General features: G+C 28.8%; 1 protein-coding gene across 5 annotated transcripts in view; it reads right to left on the bottom strand.

Moving 5' to 3' along the window:
- The window catches only part of LOC129962123 (transducin-like enhancer protein 4), a 334765-nt gene that overhangs the window by 77715 nt on the left and 236499 nt on the right, over positions 1 to 20551 (bottom strand). For all 5 annotated transcript variants that reach the window (XM_056075858.1, XM_056075861.1, XM_056075862.1 and 2 more), the window contains one exon: positions 17976 to 17995. In XM_056075858.1, coding sequence (XP_055931833.1) covers positions 17976 to 17995 — 20 coding nt within the window. The remainder of the gene's footprint in view (positions 1 to 17975; positions 17996 to 20551) is intronic.

Below are 20551 nucleotides of genomic sequence, written 5' to 3'. Positions count from 1 at the left end.
ATTAAGATCCAACATTGCTGGGATGGAAAGAGTAAATTTCCTTCTGCACTGACTTATTCTATTAAGTAATTTCAATTGCAATCTTATAAAGGTAAGAACTAAAGCATTCATATGGCTATCATCATACAATTGGCAATCGCCTTGATATCGATGATAGAACAAAGTCATATTCTAAATAAGTTTTTAAAATCATTTTTAATAGAAAATAATAGCAGCGCTTACAAATGATCAGACTAAAAAGAAATTGTCTTAAAAAAATTGGCAAAATTAGTCCAACAAATAAAAATGTTCAAATGGATGGGGACATTAAAAAAATACCACTAAAGATATCACGATCATTGAAAATTAAAGGTGTCAAGTTAAAATTTCATTATACTAGATTTTAAGCGATTGATTAACGTAATTACGTACCGCAATTAATAACAATTCAATATAGTAGGTCGTTCAAGCGAAGTATGGCATAGTACACATTTAGCACCGCCCCTTCCAGATAACTATTCCTGTATTTTAATAAATGGCAATGCACATTGTTGAAGAAAATGGGAGGGGGTACAAAAAAGAAAGCGAGGGGAAAAAAGAATCACCAAGCGTTATCTTAATATGCGCTGGAACCCTTGGAATAATTCTTAGAATTCTTCCCTTTTGTTGGTTTTCTTTTTTGATACATCCGGTAAACAAGCCTTTATGATCATGATTTCGAATTGTCATATTGAACTTATGGGGAAACAAAACAAAACGTTTTCTTCACTTCACGAGAAAATTAAGTACTTTTTAAGGACATTTTCCGAAAATTAAGCACTTTTAAGATGCTTAAAAAAATGGTTTTCAAATTTAAGCACTTTTCATGACGCTATGCACCCTGAAGAAATGAGAAAAAACAACCATGAAAAACGAAATTAAATTGTAATAGAAACAGACTTTACATGAACAAGATTATATTATATATATCCTATCCCAGCATATGAGCCCGTATCTATCATACCGTTCATAGAAACAGAATAAAATTTTGGTTCAAGGTATTTTGAGGTATACGCTCAAGAATCATAAGAAAGACAACAATTAAGCTCTAATAGTTACAGCAACACAATTAAAAATTTTCAAATGGCAACACCAACTTTTTCTTATTGGAATGTGTTCTCCATTACAAAAACAATAAATAGCGTTGGAAAGATAACTATAGCACGCAAATCACCAGAGCCAGACAGACTAAAAAGAAACGAGAAAAGAGCCAATAACATCAAAGAAACAACAACAATAAAAAACCATTTTATTGTGTTTCGCAAATTTTTTACTCGATCTACTTCAACCATGATGACACTTTGCATGCGGCAGATGGTGCCTAGAACCAAAGTACGTGTAATGCTGAACGGAATCAATTGATCTTCTTTGCTAGGCACACCACAATTATTTTCTCTTTTCTTCTTAGTCTGTTCAGCGCTATTTCGTGCTATAGATGTCGTTCCAACGCTATTTATTGTTTTTTTTCTATGGAGAACACATTCCAATAAGAAAAAAGTTTTTGTTCCATTTGGAAATTTTGTCAATGTAACCGTAACTGTTAGAGCTTAACTGTTGTTCTTCTTATGATTCTTGAGCGCAAATCTCAAAATACCTTGAACCAAAATTGTATTCCTTTCCTATGAACGGTATGGCAGTTATGGTCTCAAATATCGAGGTAGTTTTTTTTTTTTTAATTTACTTTTTTACAATCACCCCCTGTATAAAGACTAATATTTTAAATAATCCAATGTTACTTCTTGAATTTCAATGGAAAAAGTAATTGCTCTAATAAAATGAATAACGTTGTATCATTTCTCACAAATAGCAATAGGCAACGTGAGATTCAAAACCATAAGTTCAGTGCTATCATGAATGTCAGCAACAAAATATTTGAATAAGCTTGTGAGAATGCAAATGTAAGGTAGTGGAGGGAAAAGAAAATCGATTTGATTAATCAAAGGCGAGAAAAGAAACAAGTTTATGCATTTATACACATAACGGAAAAATAATGTATATTTTACATGCCTATGCTATATTTGCTTTTGCTATTATATTCGTTTTCTATGGTTTATTGAATAGAAAAACACCAAAAGTAAACATAGACATAAAAAAGAGAAAAAATAATACAAAATTCAAACAGCCATTAAAACAAACTAACTCTTTAGAAATAACAGATTTGGGCCCTTCAAAGTTAGAAAACGTTTTCTGTAGATATTCGAAAAAAAAAAAAAAAAAAAAAAAAAAATCAAAGCCCACGGCAGTTTGCGTGCTAAGAGATAGTAAAACATCGACAGTCTGAAAAGACAGCCGAGTCTACAAATACAAGAAGAGATTTTTGGTTACAATCCTCCTGAAAGATTTTTTTTCACTCTGATTTGATATATTTTATCGTACTACTGACGTCAAAATCTAGACTATTGTCTGAAGGGAAATAATTCAATACATTTATACGAGGGAAATACTTTTTTTTCAAAAATTTAAAATTATAATGCTAAATAGTGAAAGATAAACATTCTTCAAACAATACACAATACTATAAATATAGTTTTAAACACAGGTTATAAAAACGATATAGTTATAAAAGCAAGTTATATGTAATAATTTGTTTTCCAGCTTTCTTAAACAAATTTAAGAAGATATATTAGATAAATTATTAAAAAACTTTTAAGAAGACAAAAAAAATTTTTTATATTAAATTTTCCATTCCTTTTAAAACATAATAATCTTAATTAGCAAATTCAATCGAACCTTCCCCGTTTTCCAGTAAGTTTAATTAATGTGAATTGTTGGTGGACTGTTTTTATATCGCATTTAAAGCGGTCTTATGATACATATATATTCAGATAAAACGGATTATATAATAAAATATTTATATTATTATCAAAAAATTTTGAATTGATATCAATTTTGTATTATTATTAATTTTATATTATTATCAAAATTTTTTGAATTGTTATCAATTTTGTATTATTGTCAAATTTTTTCAGAATTATTATCAACTTCATATTATTATCAAAAAAAGTTTTAGAATTATTATCAACTTTATATTATTATCAAAATTTTTTGAATTATCAATTTTATACTATCAACAAAATTTAGAATTAAAACTGATGCTGGCTATATTCAGTATAATAACTGAAAAGCATTTAAAAATAAGTACAAAAATCAGTTAATCAAAGCAAATAATGAGAGTTCAACTTTTAAAATGTATAACATTAAAAATAGAAGTCATATAGTCATTTTTATTATAAGTCAATAATGTAAAAATGTAGTTAATGATAAAAACAGAAATGTAATTGATACGTTTCCTAATAGCCCAACAGGACATTAAATATAAAAAAAATTCTGTCAGCACATTTTTTACAACTGATTCGGCATTTTATTTTATTAAAAGTATTAATTAGAATTTGCTGGGAGAAAATGGAAATTATAAACTGCATGTAATTGAAACAAAGCTCAAAGTGGGATAGTGTCAGATAATATAAAATAGTATCTAATATTTTTCTAAGCAACAACAAGTTTATTCTTTTGGAATAAATCTTAATAGGGTCTTAAATCGTTCCTACATCGAACTAACAAACTAAAATTCTATATAAAAAAAAAAAAAGCCCATTTCTTTCAGAAACTCCAATCAACAAAAGCATTTTTAGAAATGCAATACAGCAGCGAACGCAAACAAATCATAATAGAACCTTAAACATAAATATCACAAGTGTCTGAAAATGTTCGATGATTTCAAAAAATGAGTTTTTTGCCCCCTAGGTTTATTTAAACTCTCAATTATAAAAATCAGATTCATAACGAGAAATGTTTAAACCTCTTCTTCACTGATGAAAGCAGTAATCAGATTTCTAAACAAACAAAAAATTCTCTCCCTAAAATCACGAAAAAGGATAAAAACATTCATCTTATCTTCTGGTGACAAAATTATATTTGTGACTGCAGCGATCCCCTTTTGCGTTGCTTTTTCTAATAGCGAAGTGGAATTCGTAGCCTTGGGCGGGAAAAGTAATATCTTATTTTATTGGATATATATATCCTCTCTCTCTCTCTCTACCTTATTTATGTTTTGTTATGTACTGGCAGAAAAGTCGCTCATTTGGAATTGAATTTAAATTATGCACAGATTATGTTTGGGATTATTAAATTAAAATAATATTTAAGCTTTTTGAATTACTCGTTGGCGTAAATTGAACTCTTTTAATTCAGAGATCTTGGAAGAGTTGTCTCAAGACTTAATAAAAAGGGACAAAAAATAATTACCAATTATCTCCGGCATTTTCCCCGAGACTTTGTTTGGAATGAAAATTCAAATAAAAGAGACCGGAGTCAAAAATCATCGAAAGACTTTGTAAAGCTCAAACAGAGGAGAAAGGTAGATTCCTTCAATTTGTTGCTGCAATGTTGTTTTTATTGCGAACTATTTTCCCCCGTGATTATTGTTAACGCTAAAACGGAAGGCAAACATGAAATCAAAACACCGGTGACTTTTAGCCGCTTTCTTTGATGGCATTATATCATATTCAATACTGTGTTTGTTGCTCCCTCTTTTTTTTTTCCTTCACAAGGCTGAACCTAAAACGAAATGTTTAAAAATTATTTAAAAGAATGGAAATTCACGAATGCGTATTTAAATTGCTATTCCTTAGGCTACGATAGAAGTTACTCGTATAACTTATGCACATACAAATCCGTCTTCTCCAAAAGAAGGTTTTTCGTAAATAAATTTTTAATGAGTTTTCCGTATTAATATATATATGTGATTCAACGGAAAAATGTTAACGTAACATTTTTGGCGGCGTTTTCTGAGCCCAACAATAAGTTTTTAGAACCAAGTTTTGATGATTTAAATAGCAAAAGTAACAAAAAGTGGGAAACACTGCTGATTCTAGGGAATTGCTAGATATTGACAAAAGGAACGGAAGCTTATTATCTAGAATGTCGATGAATCGTTTTTGTTTTGAATTATTTTTTTGAAAACGTAACTTGGAGCAATGGAAGAGATTAACGAAAATGGTGAATTGTATTTTGTACATGGTAAACATTTGTTTTGAGAGAAATGAGGAGCTTGACAAAATCGTCATTGAAAAACGCGGATATTGATTCGAATGTTTGTTTAATTCCGAAAACAAATTTTTATAGCGTTTAAAATTATAAAATAATTTTATGAACTGGGACCTGTTAGAAATTATTTTTGTGGCCATTAGAATGAAAACACTTCTCAATATGTCGACAAATAAATTAATTCAAATAAAAAAACTGCATTTCCTTTAACCTTCATCTAACTCACGAAATTGTTGCTTTTTGATTTGACCTAAATAGTTCCATAAAGAACAAAATATTTTAGTATTCTATTCATCTGACTACCAATTACGAATCAAATTCAAACCAATTTGATTTTGTGTTTCCTCATGAACAGAATAAGCACAATACTTCATGTCACAGCAATAGAAATTATTTCATCAATTTCAAGCTAAATTTTGTAAAATCATATGATACAAAAAGGAAGAAGAGACAATACTTAAAAATACGGAATCTACCCTAATAATGTTTATTATATCATAAGCAGATGGGAAAATATTGATGTAAAAACTATACTCAGAAACTTAAGCGCTATTTTAGTTGCACATCTATTTTTTTTTTTTTTTTTGAACAAAAGATTGAATTTTCGGATTTTTTTTTCTTTCAAATTTTAAATTAAAATACTTTGTACAATATTGTCATTTCATGTTTTGAGCAAAATTTTCGGATATTTTTTTCTTTCAAATTTTAAATTAAAATACTTTGTACAATATTGTCATTTCATGTTTTGAGCAAAAATAAAATTTTCAAAGAAAGTAAGACATGTAGAAAGTTTGAGAATGTTGCATTTGTTTTTTTGAACAGATGACAAAATCCATTTCTTAAGAAAGATCTCCCCCCCCTCCCAATCAGTGATGTAAAGTATCATTCAGTCTTATTATTAAAAATTTATATTACGAACAATATTTACAAGTGTAGCTTATATATGAAAAAGTCATGTTGCAATGCAATACATTGATAGCGAATCTATTTTGTTTCGCCCATTTCCACGAGGGGGTAAAAGCCACAAGTTTTGGTGAGAGTTGAGAAGACAATTATACTATTGTACAATTATTTATTGAGAGAAGAGAATTCTAATGCACATTTTTTTAATTTTATTTTTGCGCATGAGCTTTGTATCTGTAGCAATCAGAGTAGCCAATATAATACTAAGTAACAAATTAATTAAGATAGTGCAATGGAACGAAATTGTGAATCAGGAAAAGTAATGGGGTGATACATTATTATTATTTCGCAAACATGCACTCTCGATTCACCAACAGAAAAAACAGCATTTTATTCCGTTATTAGCAACTGATTTCTGATTTCACAACTTAGCTAAAAGAGAATATATTTACAAAAAACTTTTGCAAATATATTCTCTTTTAGCTAATATTATATATATATAAGCATTTCTCTTTTAGCTTATATATATATATATATATATATATATATATATATATATATATATATATATATATATATATATATATATATATATATATATATATATATATATAAGCATTTTCTCATCTTATAACATTTCATTCAAAAGTTTTAATTATATAAATGTAAAATTAGTTTTTCAAAATTTCGCACAAATTTGTGCATTTTTGTATACGCATATTGGTAAAATAATTACAATGAAAACAATAGCTAACTGGTGATAACCTGCAAAAACTGTTGATATCTAATTATTTGTTAGAAAAGAGAATAGTGTTAAGAATCTGTAATATAGCTTCCCTGTGCAGTTAGTTTTACTGTAAGGAAGAAAGTTTGACAGATATTTTAATGAATATTGAATAGGTGCCAAGGTGAACATCCTTCGGCTTGTTCACCTCGATAAAAATGAAAGTTCTCAAAAATACAAGATTCACGGCGATATCTTTATTAAGAACTAAAATTCGTAGATCCTTATAGATGCTGTTGTGCCCTGTCACGAAGAGTATAAAAACCGGAGAAGCTAAAGCGAGTCAATCAAGTGAATTCTCTTTTTGGAATGTTGTTCACGGAAACAAGTTTTCGGAACGTTTTTGTGCGTCGCAGTTATTTGATTAGTGATTTATTGTTTATGTTGTTGCTTTCTGCAAGTGCTCCCTTTGCGTAAGTTTCGGCTGGGTTTTACCACTTTTGTTTTAGAGCGTTCTTGAAGTATAAAGCGCCGTTACCCGTAATCGAAACTTACTGGATTTAGTTCACCTACACTTATTGAATGGCACGGGAATAAAGCATGTAAAAATCTGTGTCAGTATATATATTTATATAAAAAATGACAATCATACAATGTAAAGGCAAAATCTTTTATCTTTCTTTTTCAGTTGTCCCAAAAACTGTGGTTTTTGTGGACATAGGTTTATAAAATAATATAATTGGAAAAAGCAGATTCCTAAAAAAATGCAGTATTTTCAATTCCAACAGACATTATGCTGCTTTTGAATACAATTTCACATTAAATTTCTCAGAAATACACTATAAATGATATCAAATGATTGGCAGTAATATCTCATTATAAAAAGCTTCTCCTTATAAAAAAATTATCGCTACTGTTTAATGAGCATATATTACTCTCTATTCAATTATTTCTTCGCTAAAGACACGATCACAGCAAAAGCGGCCGTTTCTTCTGCCATACAAAAGCTAAGAGCAGTTTGTTCGTGTTTGAAGAATCTCTTCCTTCCCCCTATCAAAGCTCATATGTTGTTGGAGGCGCGTGTGTGTTTGGGGGAGGGGGAACAGTTCAGAGGGGTGGGTTAATGCTCCCTCCCCTGCTACTCGACACACGCAACGTCCATTATCCGAGTGAGAAGACCAGGGAACAAGTCTTTTTCTCGTAAAAGGTAGGTTGCCAGCTCATCAGACAAAGAAAATATAAAGTGACGATTTTGTATCGCATTAACTTGCACGACACGGGAAACATACTCGATCGCAACCCCGTGTTCATTGCGCGCTTTTATGTATTTGGAGGGTGAAGGAACTTACGTAATGGTTGCACATGGATGCGAGAGAACGTTTTAAAGAAGTGCTAAAAAGAAGGAAGGTATCAATAAAGAGTTTTAGACGAATTTAAATAAGGATACGAAATATTTTTTTAAGGGAATAATTTTATTTGCACAAAAAAGAGGAAGGCCGAGAAAAAAGTGCAATATTCTGAAAAATGACATTTTTACTTTTGATTTTTTTTTTTTTTAATTTTGGCTCAAAATTTGATTTCGTGACAAATATTATTAACAATATTTGAAAAATGAAAGTAATTTATTTATACTTATGAACTAAAATTTCAAAAAGCTAAAATAAAATTATAAACTAAAAATGAATGTATATAAACTAAACTTTGAACGTTACGTTAACAATACATTTCAAAACCATGTGAGGCTTACTTTAGAACGCACTTAAAAACTGTGAATTGAGATATCAAGTGACAAGGACATCTTTCCTAATTTCCAAACTACATCAAGGGAAAGACACCTACATTCAAAGAGAGATTTGCGTACATCTACATGCATACATATTGTGGCCCTCGGTGCAATCAATCTTGAACTTGTTATATGCCTTATTCTAGAGTCTAGTGTCAGATCGTAGCTAATTTAATTGGATAGAAACATAATAGGTATTTCATATTTTTCTAAGTTAAACCTAATTAAACGTGATTAATCATATATTATTAATAATATCCATCGCTGGTATTAATAATAATCAATAACCAGTTAATCTGATGGACTGATTAATCACATTGGCTGGTTATTATTAATAATAACCAATTAATTATATTAACTGTAACACATACAACATATGAATTTAAATTCAGATATGAGACTCCCATCTATTTGGATGTTAGAAACTTGCACATTTTCATTTCTAGTTAACTGCTCGACTTTGTTAGCAGACCTGTTTACCGGAGAATCCAAAGGCGCTTATAAACATAAAAATGGAAGAAGAAAAAAAAGACTAAACATCACAGTTATAATAAGAAAGTGAAGTTCATAACAGACACAAAAACGATGAAAATTTTAAGCTTTCGAGAAAAGATAATAATAATAATAAGTGGAAAGAGTGTGAGAAAGGAGGAGAGGAGCGAGGGTATGTAGAGAAGCGAAATGGAAATTTTACCAAGGCGGATAAAGAATTCCAATTGTCTTTTTCCCGCGAGAAAGTTCATTTCTACGGAAAAACGTTCCTTATGTTTCGAAAAGCGAAGCCAAATAATACGCGTGCACACAATAAGACAAACGACGAAGGCCGTCTACAGCAGCTCATTTTGAATAAAACGAGGACGACTACAAATTGCTTTCGCATAAAAGAATTCGCAAAATACTCAACAGACGTTTACCCCCATTTTTGTTCCAAGTCGAAAATATTGGACTTTCCTACAAAGGAATTTTCATAACATTCTTTCATTTCTATATATTTTGATGCTGTGAAGTTTGGAGATTAAATTTAATTTCTCTCGTCTTGAAAGAAGACTTTTCAATTTAAATGTACAATACACCATACTTTAATAACGACAATTTTCATTAACTAATTTACTTCTGATTCGACACAATGAATTTAAATTATTCTATCAATTGCATAGCGCGTTACTATTTCAAAGATCTGCAGAACTTTAAGTGCGCTAGATATCTGAATTTAAGAAAAATAATGCAAGAGTTTCTTGACAATTAAACAAAATTAAGGATTCATTCTTTCAAAAAAATATTAATCATTATTTTACAGACATGTATAATCTATTAGAATCAATAAATTTGATTACTTATAGGAGACAATCAAGGCATTTAAAGAAAAATTTTATGACATGAATTTTATCATAATTTTTCATTGTCTGCAGTACAATTACGTTAAATAATGCTAAACTTCAATAAAGTAAGATTGATCATACAATATATTTGAAAGAATTCACATGACAAAAGAAAAAAAAATACTTTATTGAAATACATTAGAATTTAAAAAAGTAAGTAAAATAATAATTTCTACTTTCTATTGAAATAATGAAAGGGTTTTTATAAAGTGTTTATTTAAATTTTTGGTGAAGCCTACCTTTTCCAGAACGTACTTATCTTTGAACATGTGCTAGCAATCATCCACGAGGCGAGAATGTAAAAATAAATACTTCTATTTTTATGTTGGTATAATTGAATTGTGAAAATGAAAGCTTCTAAAAAAATTGATTAAAATCTGAACGAATTCTTTTGCATTTTAATCTAAATATTTTGAAGTTATCCAAATTATAGTACAATACCCTTTCTGATAGCGTCTATTATTTTTCGATAATAGTGACCCGGATGGATGTAATTTGAAAATAAAACCATATGTTAGCCGCTATTATTTCTCTATAAATACATAGAATTATTCTACTAAATATTTTTAGCTCTTTACACCTTATTGCATTCTTCTCACTTCTTCAAACTCAATTAAAATTTTTTTTTCTTTTCAAAAAGGACTAAATTGATAAACAGATTCATTGACAAAAGCTCCAAAATACATTTAATATTTTCAATTACATGAGAAAAGAAAGATTCAAGAATTAACTGAGAAATTCTTTTTTTTTTCAAATTAATTCAATTAGAAAAGTCTACTTAAACCACTTCCATTTACAATCTGATTTTGATCGACAAAATTTTTGCGATCTCCAGTTAGAAAATACGAACAAAAACAAGCTTTTAATCTAGCGAAATTAAATGAAATTCAAGAATGAGCAAATTTTCACGGGGGGGGGGAATTCTTTTTAAGCTTTTTGTTAACTGCTAAAGAATACGGAAGAAAAATATCGTCTGAGAGTCTTATTATCTTTATTTATTTGACCCCACTTAGGTATGGATCTGGTTAAGGAAATTCTTTAAGGAATTTCCTTAACCAGATCTTCTGAGAGATAATTTCATTCCAAGAAATTCCAAGAATTATTTAAGCTATAATACTGAATGTTTTCCAAAATATCTATTACATAATCGGAACTTGAATATTTAGAAGATGATAGGATGGAATTAAGATTCGAATTAAATAAAACTAACTCTAGTTAATGCTAGATTAAATAGGAAATTCAGGGAGACAGAGAAAAATTTGAATTATCCTTTTCTAAGTGATACCAAAATTAAAGCATTTTTAAAGAAAATTAACACCATAATTGTTGGAAATTCCATGCATTTTGGCTAAATATTTAAGATATTAAAAGAGATTTACATGTGAAATAAAATTCATTCTTTAAAAATATGCAATCACTACATCGCTTAGAAAATGAAATATTATAATTGTCCAATCAACAATTTGCAACATTTTATTATAAATGTGCAAGACTTGTGCTCCTTTCAGCTTATGATGACTCATCACTTCCAGTCAGTTGTACCTGATGGCCCTGCTACTTTAACAATTATTTGCTAAGCAAAACAAAAACTCTATGCAAATTAAAAAATGAAAAATTAATACAGCTTCGAGCTGTTTGTAGTTTATAATTTCCTACAATAAAATTTTTATATTCCAACAATGTCTGACTGAAATTGAATGAAGTCTGGAAAAAATGATAGCAGCATAATATCCTTCATAAAAACTCAACATATTTTTTTAAAATAGCAGACTCTGAGAAGAGGATGCACAAAACTACTAAAAAGCAAACTTGTCTAAAAATACAACAAGTAATACCATTCTTCATCATATAGACTTGTAGAATTATGTGGAGAAGATAAATGCATCTACCTTTAGTATCATATGTGTTTTAGGTATATTCCTATAGGAAGACTACCAAGTATATGTGTGTGTGTGCGTGCGCGTATAAACCTTTGTCTATGTTATCTTGCGAACAGGATTACTAGAGTAATTTTGTTTGAATTTTAACCGGCTTGGAATATGTACTTGGAAATGCAAAAATTTCGGACGAGTTTGTAAACACCCCCATCTAGCTCAAAGGGCGGTGGAAATGGTGGTGGTGGTGGTGGTGGGGGGTGAAATTTTTATTTCGCTGTAACTTTCTTAATATTGATGATAGAAAAAATAAATCCAATTAGCCAAATTAACGCCTTATTACGACGAACAACTTTGTATTTAAAGTTTTCGATAACTGCAATATTTTAGAAGTTACAGGCTGAAAAGGGATTTTCAATTCCTAATTTTGACTGTTTCCAATATTAACAATTTATGTTTCCAGGTAGTAACTTAGATGTATACGAATCTATCTTTGCTTTCCAGCTTGCCGAGAAGAATTTTTTTTTTTTTTTTTTTTTGTGCGATTAAGTGTACCAATTACCAAATAAAATTTAATGTACTAAATGTAACAAACTGATTTAATGTACTAAATGTAATTTAATGTAATAACAATGTACCAAAATGGAATTTAAAATAATGAATTCAGACATAACCTAATCTTATTTCAAAAGCAATCTATTTCATTTTGTTACCTCTAGGCAGATATTTAATTTCAAACTGAATACATCTGAGAACACCAAATAATAACGAAAAAGCGCTGATAAATAATTTAAAAAGAGGATATAGCAAATACACGTAATAATAATAAATAGTCATTAAAGATATCAAAGATTGATTTATAAGTGAAAAAAAAAAGAGTTCCTAAAGAATTAAATCTAAGACGAACCCTCAGAGTGAAAATAATTCAACATGTGCTCCGAAATCTATTTCGCTGAAATCCCAAAGCTATTTCTTAAGATTTAAAGAATGCATTACAAAGCATGGAAATGTTTCTAAATAAGAATCTGCTGTCCTTTGAACAGGAAAGAAAATAAAACATCTGCACCAAAGAGACCGAAAATTTTCCAAGATAATCTTGATGACACACTCGTAATTTCTCTTGCGGTGAAATTCTTCCGCGTTCGAGGAATAACGAAGTCATTAACTTTTTACGCGTTTATTTACCATTCTTATTCCACAAAGTGCATACTTTAATGAAACGAAAAGTGCGCGTTTTACGTTATTAAGTTCCTAAAGTGCGCGGTGATTAGTTCTTTTAAATCTCATTCCCAGACTACACGCTAGATTAGTGTGCGTGTTGAAAGCTCTTTCCAAGTGTGCTTAAAGCGTTAAATAAAGAAAAAGAAATCGCAGTGACAGAAGTAGGAAAAATTGCTATTCAGAAGCGAGTGATAAATATTTCAGTGATATACATATGCTCCGTAGGAATGAAAAATGGACATCCATGAATTATTGAGAAGTGTTTTGGAATTTTAACTATTCGGTTAAATAATTTAAAAAGCACTTTTCTGAAAAAAAGAACACGTATCGATTAAAAATGAATCAATATTGCAAGCGAAGCATTAAAGTTTTAAGCACAGTGAATGTATATTATATATGTATATACATGTAAACATATTTTAGCAATTTCATGGCCGAATAGAAGAGCATTGAAATTTTAGCTCCGGTTTATTTCACTACGGGAGGCATTTCATGTACAAGAAGCGATGATAAAATGATGTCCGCCTACATCATCGTGATACAAATGCAAAAAAGACACAATTTTTTCACTTCAGTGATTTTAGTATGAGATTTCGATAAGAATTTCCTTGACGCTTGTCGATTTAGGAAAGGGAATCTTGGGTATCTTTGAAAGAATGTTGTAAGAATAAAGGGATTTTATCCCTTCACTCGGAGACTGAAAAAATGTTGAGATCAGTCGTTTTATAGAGCGCGTGCAAAATTAATTAAATAAAAAGTGGTAATTGGATTAGGAAATAAGAGAACATTTTAGAATATAGTTAATACGGGCTAAATTAAAATAAAAATTAGGAAATTAATAAGGATTTAAATTAGAAAACTACAACTTTATTCATAGAAAATATTTTGATCAAAGTAATTGCAAGCATTTTAAAACTTTGGTTCTTATTCTATTTAAATACAAAGAATATTTTTCTATTTTAATTGCCAAATATTACTGAATCGGAGGTATAATTATTTTTGTGTCTTTTAAGTCACAAAATAAATGCCAATTTAAGGAAATTATAAAAATACTCATCACCGATATGACTTTCTACTAGAAAGTGATTTTGGAAAATGTATCTGTGAGTAACTATTTTCGCGTCTATGTACTTTTGTTACCAATTACTTAAAAACTTTTTTTATACGGGAAAAATGAATAAAACGGATTAGAAAGCCAAAGCCCGGTTATAATATGATTTCCAAAATCGAAAATTCTGTGCATACTCCACTTTAATGTAATGTTTAAATGAACCTATAATGCTGTTTGTATTTTCAAAGGGAAATATTGTAAGAAATAGATCTGCCAATTATGAAATATGTTAATTTGAATAGGTCTTTTTTTTTTTAAAAAAAAATATTGTTTACAATCACTTGCGATGAGTAATATGGCAAGATTTAATTTTTAAGTAAAAATTAGCTTCAATTATAAGATCAACAATTTTAATTAGGGGAAAGCAAGCGTCCTGGCATAGAGGTAGCGCGTCTTCCCCGTGATCTGGGCATCCTGGATTCGAGTCCCGGTTCGGGCATGGTTGTTCTTCATGTGTTCTATCTGTGAGATGTGTGAATGTGGCCCCCTGTAAAACGGAGTTGTGCAAGCCAATGTGATGCTAAGACGTACTCTTGGCCCTAGTTGGTGCTACTAAAACAAGAGACGCTCCCTTGGCTTAAAATCGCTGACTTAGTCAGCGAGCTTGTCTATGGCAAGTGCCATTATAAACAACAACAACAACAATTAAGGGAAAAAATGTTAAGAATAACTACACGCTAGAACGGTCAGACGATCAAAATATTTGTATTAAGTCAACGATTTTTAAAAAACTTTAATCAGATTTTAACTGAAAATTAAACGAGATTTTGACTTTTTCCACGATAATATCCAAAATATTATTGCCCAGAACTTAAATAATATTTTTAATTTTAAAATTAAATTATATTTTTAATAATATACTATTCAAAATATAGTTATATTATTTTTATAACATTTCCTCCTAAATTTAATATTTTTTTAAACAATATAATATAATACCTTTAACACTTTTATGTATAATTAACAATAATACTTTTATCATTGCACAGAAATTGAAACTGTTATCATTGTTTCATCAAATATTTAATGGTATACCTTGCTTTCATTCTTTAAAGTCAAGGAATGAAAATAAGAATTTTCATGCCTTGTTACATTTTGATTATTTTGTGTGGCATTTATAAACAGCTGACTAAGATTTGAATATACCTGGAAATAAACTTGGTACAATAAGGAATCGTACTTATTTTATTTTATTTATTTATTCATGTGCGGGTGTGTGGATATAAACAGTCTACTAAGATTTGAATATACTCCGAAATAAACTTGGTACAATAAAGAATTGTACTTTAATTTTTTAAACTGGCGTATTTTAATCTGGCTAACATGCTTTTGGATGTACTCGTATATATTATACACAAGGTGGCCCAAATTAAAATAATATTGGAATCAATAGAGCATGACGAATAAGAAATTGAAATTAAGATATAGTGTTAGATAACGAAGATCTAAATGTCAGACAATCGGGACATTTACGATACATTATATTATAGAATTATTCATCAGGAAAACATTTGCATTTAAAAACTGAATGTGAGTTAAATGAAATGCTTTTTTTCCCTCTCTCTCTAAGAAATGCTGCGCATTCCATTTTTAAATACCGCTTGTGAATTTAATTGAGTTATTTGATTCAATTAATTAAAATATGCAAAAATATTCACCCGCGCAGGAAAAAAAAAAGATTCAATTTCCTTAAGATTCCAACACAAAACGACAATATTGTCCACATTAGTATAAAATAATTAAAGATAGTACCAATAAAAAAAATTAAATGGTGCTTTTCCTAAATAATCAAAATTTGATTCTTATCAATAGCGCATGCTCCTAGCGCAGTCAAGCTTTTATGACGTGGTGTCATTCCTCATATTAGGTTGCTTGTTGGCGGCCAAAAATCACGACCGATTAACTCCGATTGAAACTGCTCGTTTCATTTTCAGACTCCGGCGGATGGTGAAATTGATTTTCATCTTTTTTTCATTTATTTATTTTTTCGCTTATTCTCTCTCTCTCGTCTAAACATCACTCCTTCATGGAACAGTAAACACAATCCAAAGAGCTTTTATACGAGTTTCTTTTCTTTCTTTTTTTTTAGTATTCATTTATCGAGGTCGAGAGTTTCATTTTCTTTCCTCCAGTACATCGGCATTCACAGCACTTTTTTAATGTCACCGGAGACACAGTCTCTCACTGTTTTTTTTTTTTTTTAGTAAGTCTTATGTGTGGCTCTTTTCTCCTCTATACATTTTTTTCCTACTTTTTTTTTGAAAGCTTCGTCAAGGAGATACAACTTCGAAGATTGAAAGTGAAACTGTTTTGATTCACGAGAAAAATAGGCAGTTCAGTTTTTTTTTTTTAATTCCCAAGTGATGGGGGAATGAAAACTGATGATTTTTATTGGAACGATTTTAAATAAAATCTAAATCGATTTTATCTAAAATCGTTGGATTTTAGATAAAATCATTAAGTTATTTTATATTAGCTGATCATCATTTAATCAGCTAATATAAAATAACACAATAATAAAAACGAATTCAAATATAATCATGATTATCACGCAGAAACGAAAAGAATGAAAAATATAACACGGTCGAAATAATTTCATTCGAAAAACTTAATGCTAGAGCATTTATAATTTTTCTATTATCGCTCTTTATATTTTCACGTTTAGCTACAACTTTCCATTTTTTATGACCTTAAGTATAATGGCTTCATATAAAAGCTTGATTTTACTTATTTAAAACCATATAATTTCAAAAAAACGAGGAATATTTTAAATATCCGTCCTATTAACCTTAAATCGAAAAAGTAAGGAAAATATAAATCGGTCTAAAACATTTCACCGAAAAACTTAATGTTAGAGCATTTATAATTTTTTTCATATATAACCACTCTTCACATTTTCTTATTTGGCTACAACATTCCCATTTTTATAACATTATACCTAAGAGTAAAGGCCTTATATAAATGTTTGATTTTATTTATATAAAAACATATAATTTGAGAAAAATAAGGCACATTTTAAATATTTGTCTTATTAATCTTAAATTGAAAAGAAATCCAGGTCTGATCTTAATTTCCCAATGAATATCATTTCAACAGTTCTTGAAAAAAATATAATATAAGCAACATCATTAACATTTTAAAAATAAATAAAAAAAATTTTAAAGGAAAAAAAAGCTTTATTAAATCAGCTTTCGAATAAATATGACCATTTTTATATAAATTGAAGGTAATTATTAATAATCCCTTTTGATAAATAGCCATCAGCGATTTCTTAATCAAACATTTAAAATGAAAGCACTGGATGATAAGCTTAGAAATTAAGACATCGGAAGAAATACAGAAGCATGCTAGCCTATCTTGTTTATTTGTAAACAGAAATGAATTAATTAGGCTCTTACTTTTACCCAATTAGTCGTCTTTAATTATAAACATATGCTTAGCTAAAAAAATATTTTTCATTTAATTAATAAGTATTTTTCATCATTGTGCATATGAAATAAGTAAAGAGGATTAGAGATTATGTCCATCTAACCCAAATTATAGTTGAAAAAGAAAATGTAAGAGATATAACAGCGTCACTATTTAAATGAGTCCGTATACATTTTTGCTGATTTAATGTGTTTGTTTAGTTTTTTACTCTCTATTTTTCTAAGAATAAAGCATCCATACTTTGGATTTTATTTTTAAAATTCAGCTTTATATTTAACGTAAAAATGAAAATATTATTTTTTTTAAAGCATGATAATAACTATCAAAATTAAGTCAAATAATAAGTAATATTTTCAAGTTTATTTAGTACATCTGTAATGCTACACCTAGTATTTAAACGATAAAAAATTGTTTTTATACATTCACACAGAGTTCATAAAATCTAAAAACTTACTAGTTTGAAAGAAATGAAATGTCATCCGCTTACCTGTCGATCGTCATTCACAGCTGAGATGCGATTTGAAATGGAAGCAATGGAAAAGAAAGAAATCAACACATTAGTTTACATAGAAAGAAATACTGTTATTTTCAAAAACAATTGGAAAAAAAAGAATAAGATACGCTTATGAAACAAATAAATTAATTAGAACACAAAAAATAAATATTTTGCAATTGCAATGGCCAAAAATGATTTTAGCAATATAAATATGGAATGCTTTAATACAAGCTTTAATATTATAGCAGTTTTGATTCTAAACTAAAAGACATTGAGATTTCATCTGCATCATATTAATTTGCAACAACGAAACAATAATTAATTGAATAATGGGTAATTAAATATCTTTTATCAATATTCAATACTATTTTAATACATAATTTACATTAATACAGAATTAATTCTAGATTTTTGCAATCTCTTCAGCATTTAGAAATCGACACAGCAGCGTTAAAATTTTATTTCTGTATTAACCAAAACTGAATACAATAGTGCAATTAGAAATCAACTATCGCTTAATGGATTTAGATTTAGTACTGCAAACTGTGTTTATAGGTGCATAAATTAATACACCAAAATTACTTTCTTCAACAGACTTAAAGCTTCGTATTATACATTATTTAACATTTTTATTCCGAGTTTATTGACAGTATAAATTTATATTTCATTCAATATGATACAAAAATTCAGATAATGTTTTTACGACAGAAGAATATATTATGGAAAAAAAAATAGAATAATTCTGTAACGTTTTGCAACAATACATTGTGAAATTAACTATTCAGTAGATTATTCCTGATTGTGTAAAAAAATTCAATTACAATTCGAGAACAAAACTAAACAAAAGAAAGTAATCGTTTAAAATTTCATTTGGAATTAGCAAATGATATCTAGTCATCATAAAGACAAAGCTGACACAATGCGACCATTCACAATGGACTTTGTTATTAAAATCTTTGAGCCTTTAGCGATGAAAGCAGGAAGAGAACGACAGGAAATGTAAATTTTGCATTTATAATTCAAGGGAAATTGACTGTCAAATTTTGCTTTGCATATCTATTGTTCAATATATAGAAAACAATAAATATGTAAACAAACACCATATGTAAAACACAAGTATTTGTGTTGTCATAATATAATTAAATAAGATAATTCAATGGGTTTTTAAGCATTAAAATCTAAAAGTATGTATGTTTCAGACGCACCATAATGAAAATACACGAAATTTGTTACTATAAACAATTATAGCAGTTATATAACTCTACTACCTTCTCTTTTGATAGAACAGATGGCGTTACTTAATATTAACATCAAGGTATATATCCCATGATCTTTTTGGGGACTCATTAACGGATTGATTTCTAAGTGAATGTCGTGAATGTTCGAGTTTGTTTTGTCTTGTGAAATGTGGAACTTAAATAATTAAATAACTTTCCTCAAACTCGTCTCTTATTTTCATTTACCTCATAATGAAGTTATAAAGAGTTTCATCCCTTTACAGAATGAAGTTTTCTATAATAATATAGTTTATATCAGAATACAACACTATTACATAACACTATATACTTAAAAAAAATAACATCACATTTTTATAGCATGATATTCGAAAAATGATTTAATGTTAGTGAATCAAATCATCCATTAACAGGATTGATTCGTTTTCAGACTATTTGGATGGAAGATTTTTAACTAAACTGCAATACCCGGCTTAATTAAAAAAAATTTTTTTTATTTTTTCTCATTATAATTGGCAGATTATTTCATCAGACTGAAGTATTAATTTTTTTTCCGAAATTCTTTTATATTTCCCAAAATAACAGTCGATCAGTCGAACTAGTAGGAAATAAATTGCATTACTTAACCTTATTTAGGAATAGAGCAATCTCTTGTCTATTAAATTATCTGAATAAGAATTTAGTTCGCCCAAACTATCGATTTTTTTCATATGTGGAAATATTTTTGACAGTTGCTCAAGTAAAAAAGTTAATACTGTTAAACCTTCATTAGCATATATCTCCCAATTTACGTATGTTAGACGCTAGTGTACTTTTAACTGCATCCTGTAGGTTAGTATATTCACTAGTTACAATTGATCACATTAATTATTACAGCACTGCATATAAGTAATTAGCTTCATTGGAAAAATATTACGATCTGTATGCAAATGTTGCGTTTAAATAGCGATTTAAATAAATCTTCCATTAAAGGCTTTAGAAAGGAATAAATAGACAGATATAAATATTTAGTTTTTCTAGTACAAGAATAACATTTGTCTATGCAGTACCGTATCTACAGTTAAAAATTAAAAAGCATATGGTAAAATTTCCAAACTGTATATGATAATACAAGATATATCAACGGTTACAAAATTGTTTAATGGATAGATGTAAGAGGACAATACACCTTAAATGTTAAAACTAAAGACACAATGTAAAAACCAGTAAAAACGTCTCAAATAGATTAAAAAGTCTGATATGGTGAGAATAATTGCAACTCTTGCATGCATGATTTTCAATATATCGACTTCTTTGTGAGATTTTCTTGGAGATGTTTAGTATCTTAAAAAT

Source organism: Argiope bruennichi, chromosome 2 (assembly GCF_947563725.1).
Source record: "Argiope bruennichi chromosome 2, qqArgBrue1.1, whole genome shotgun sequence".
NCBI lineage: Eukaryota > Metazoa > Arthropoda > Arachnida > Araneae > Araneidae > Argiope > Argiope bruennichi.
Note: the sequence above shows the minus strand (reverse complement) of the source record. Positions and strands in the feature narration are given on the sequence as shown.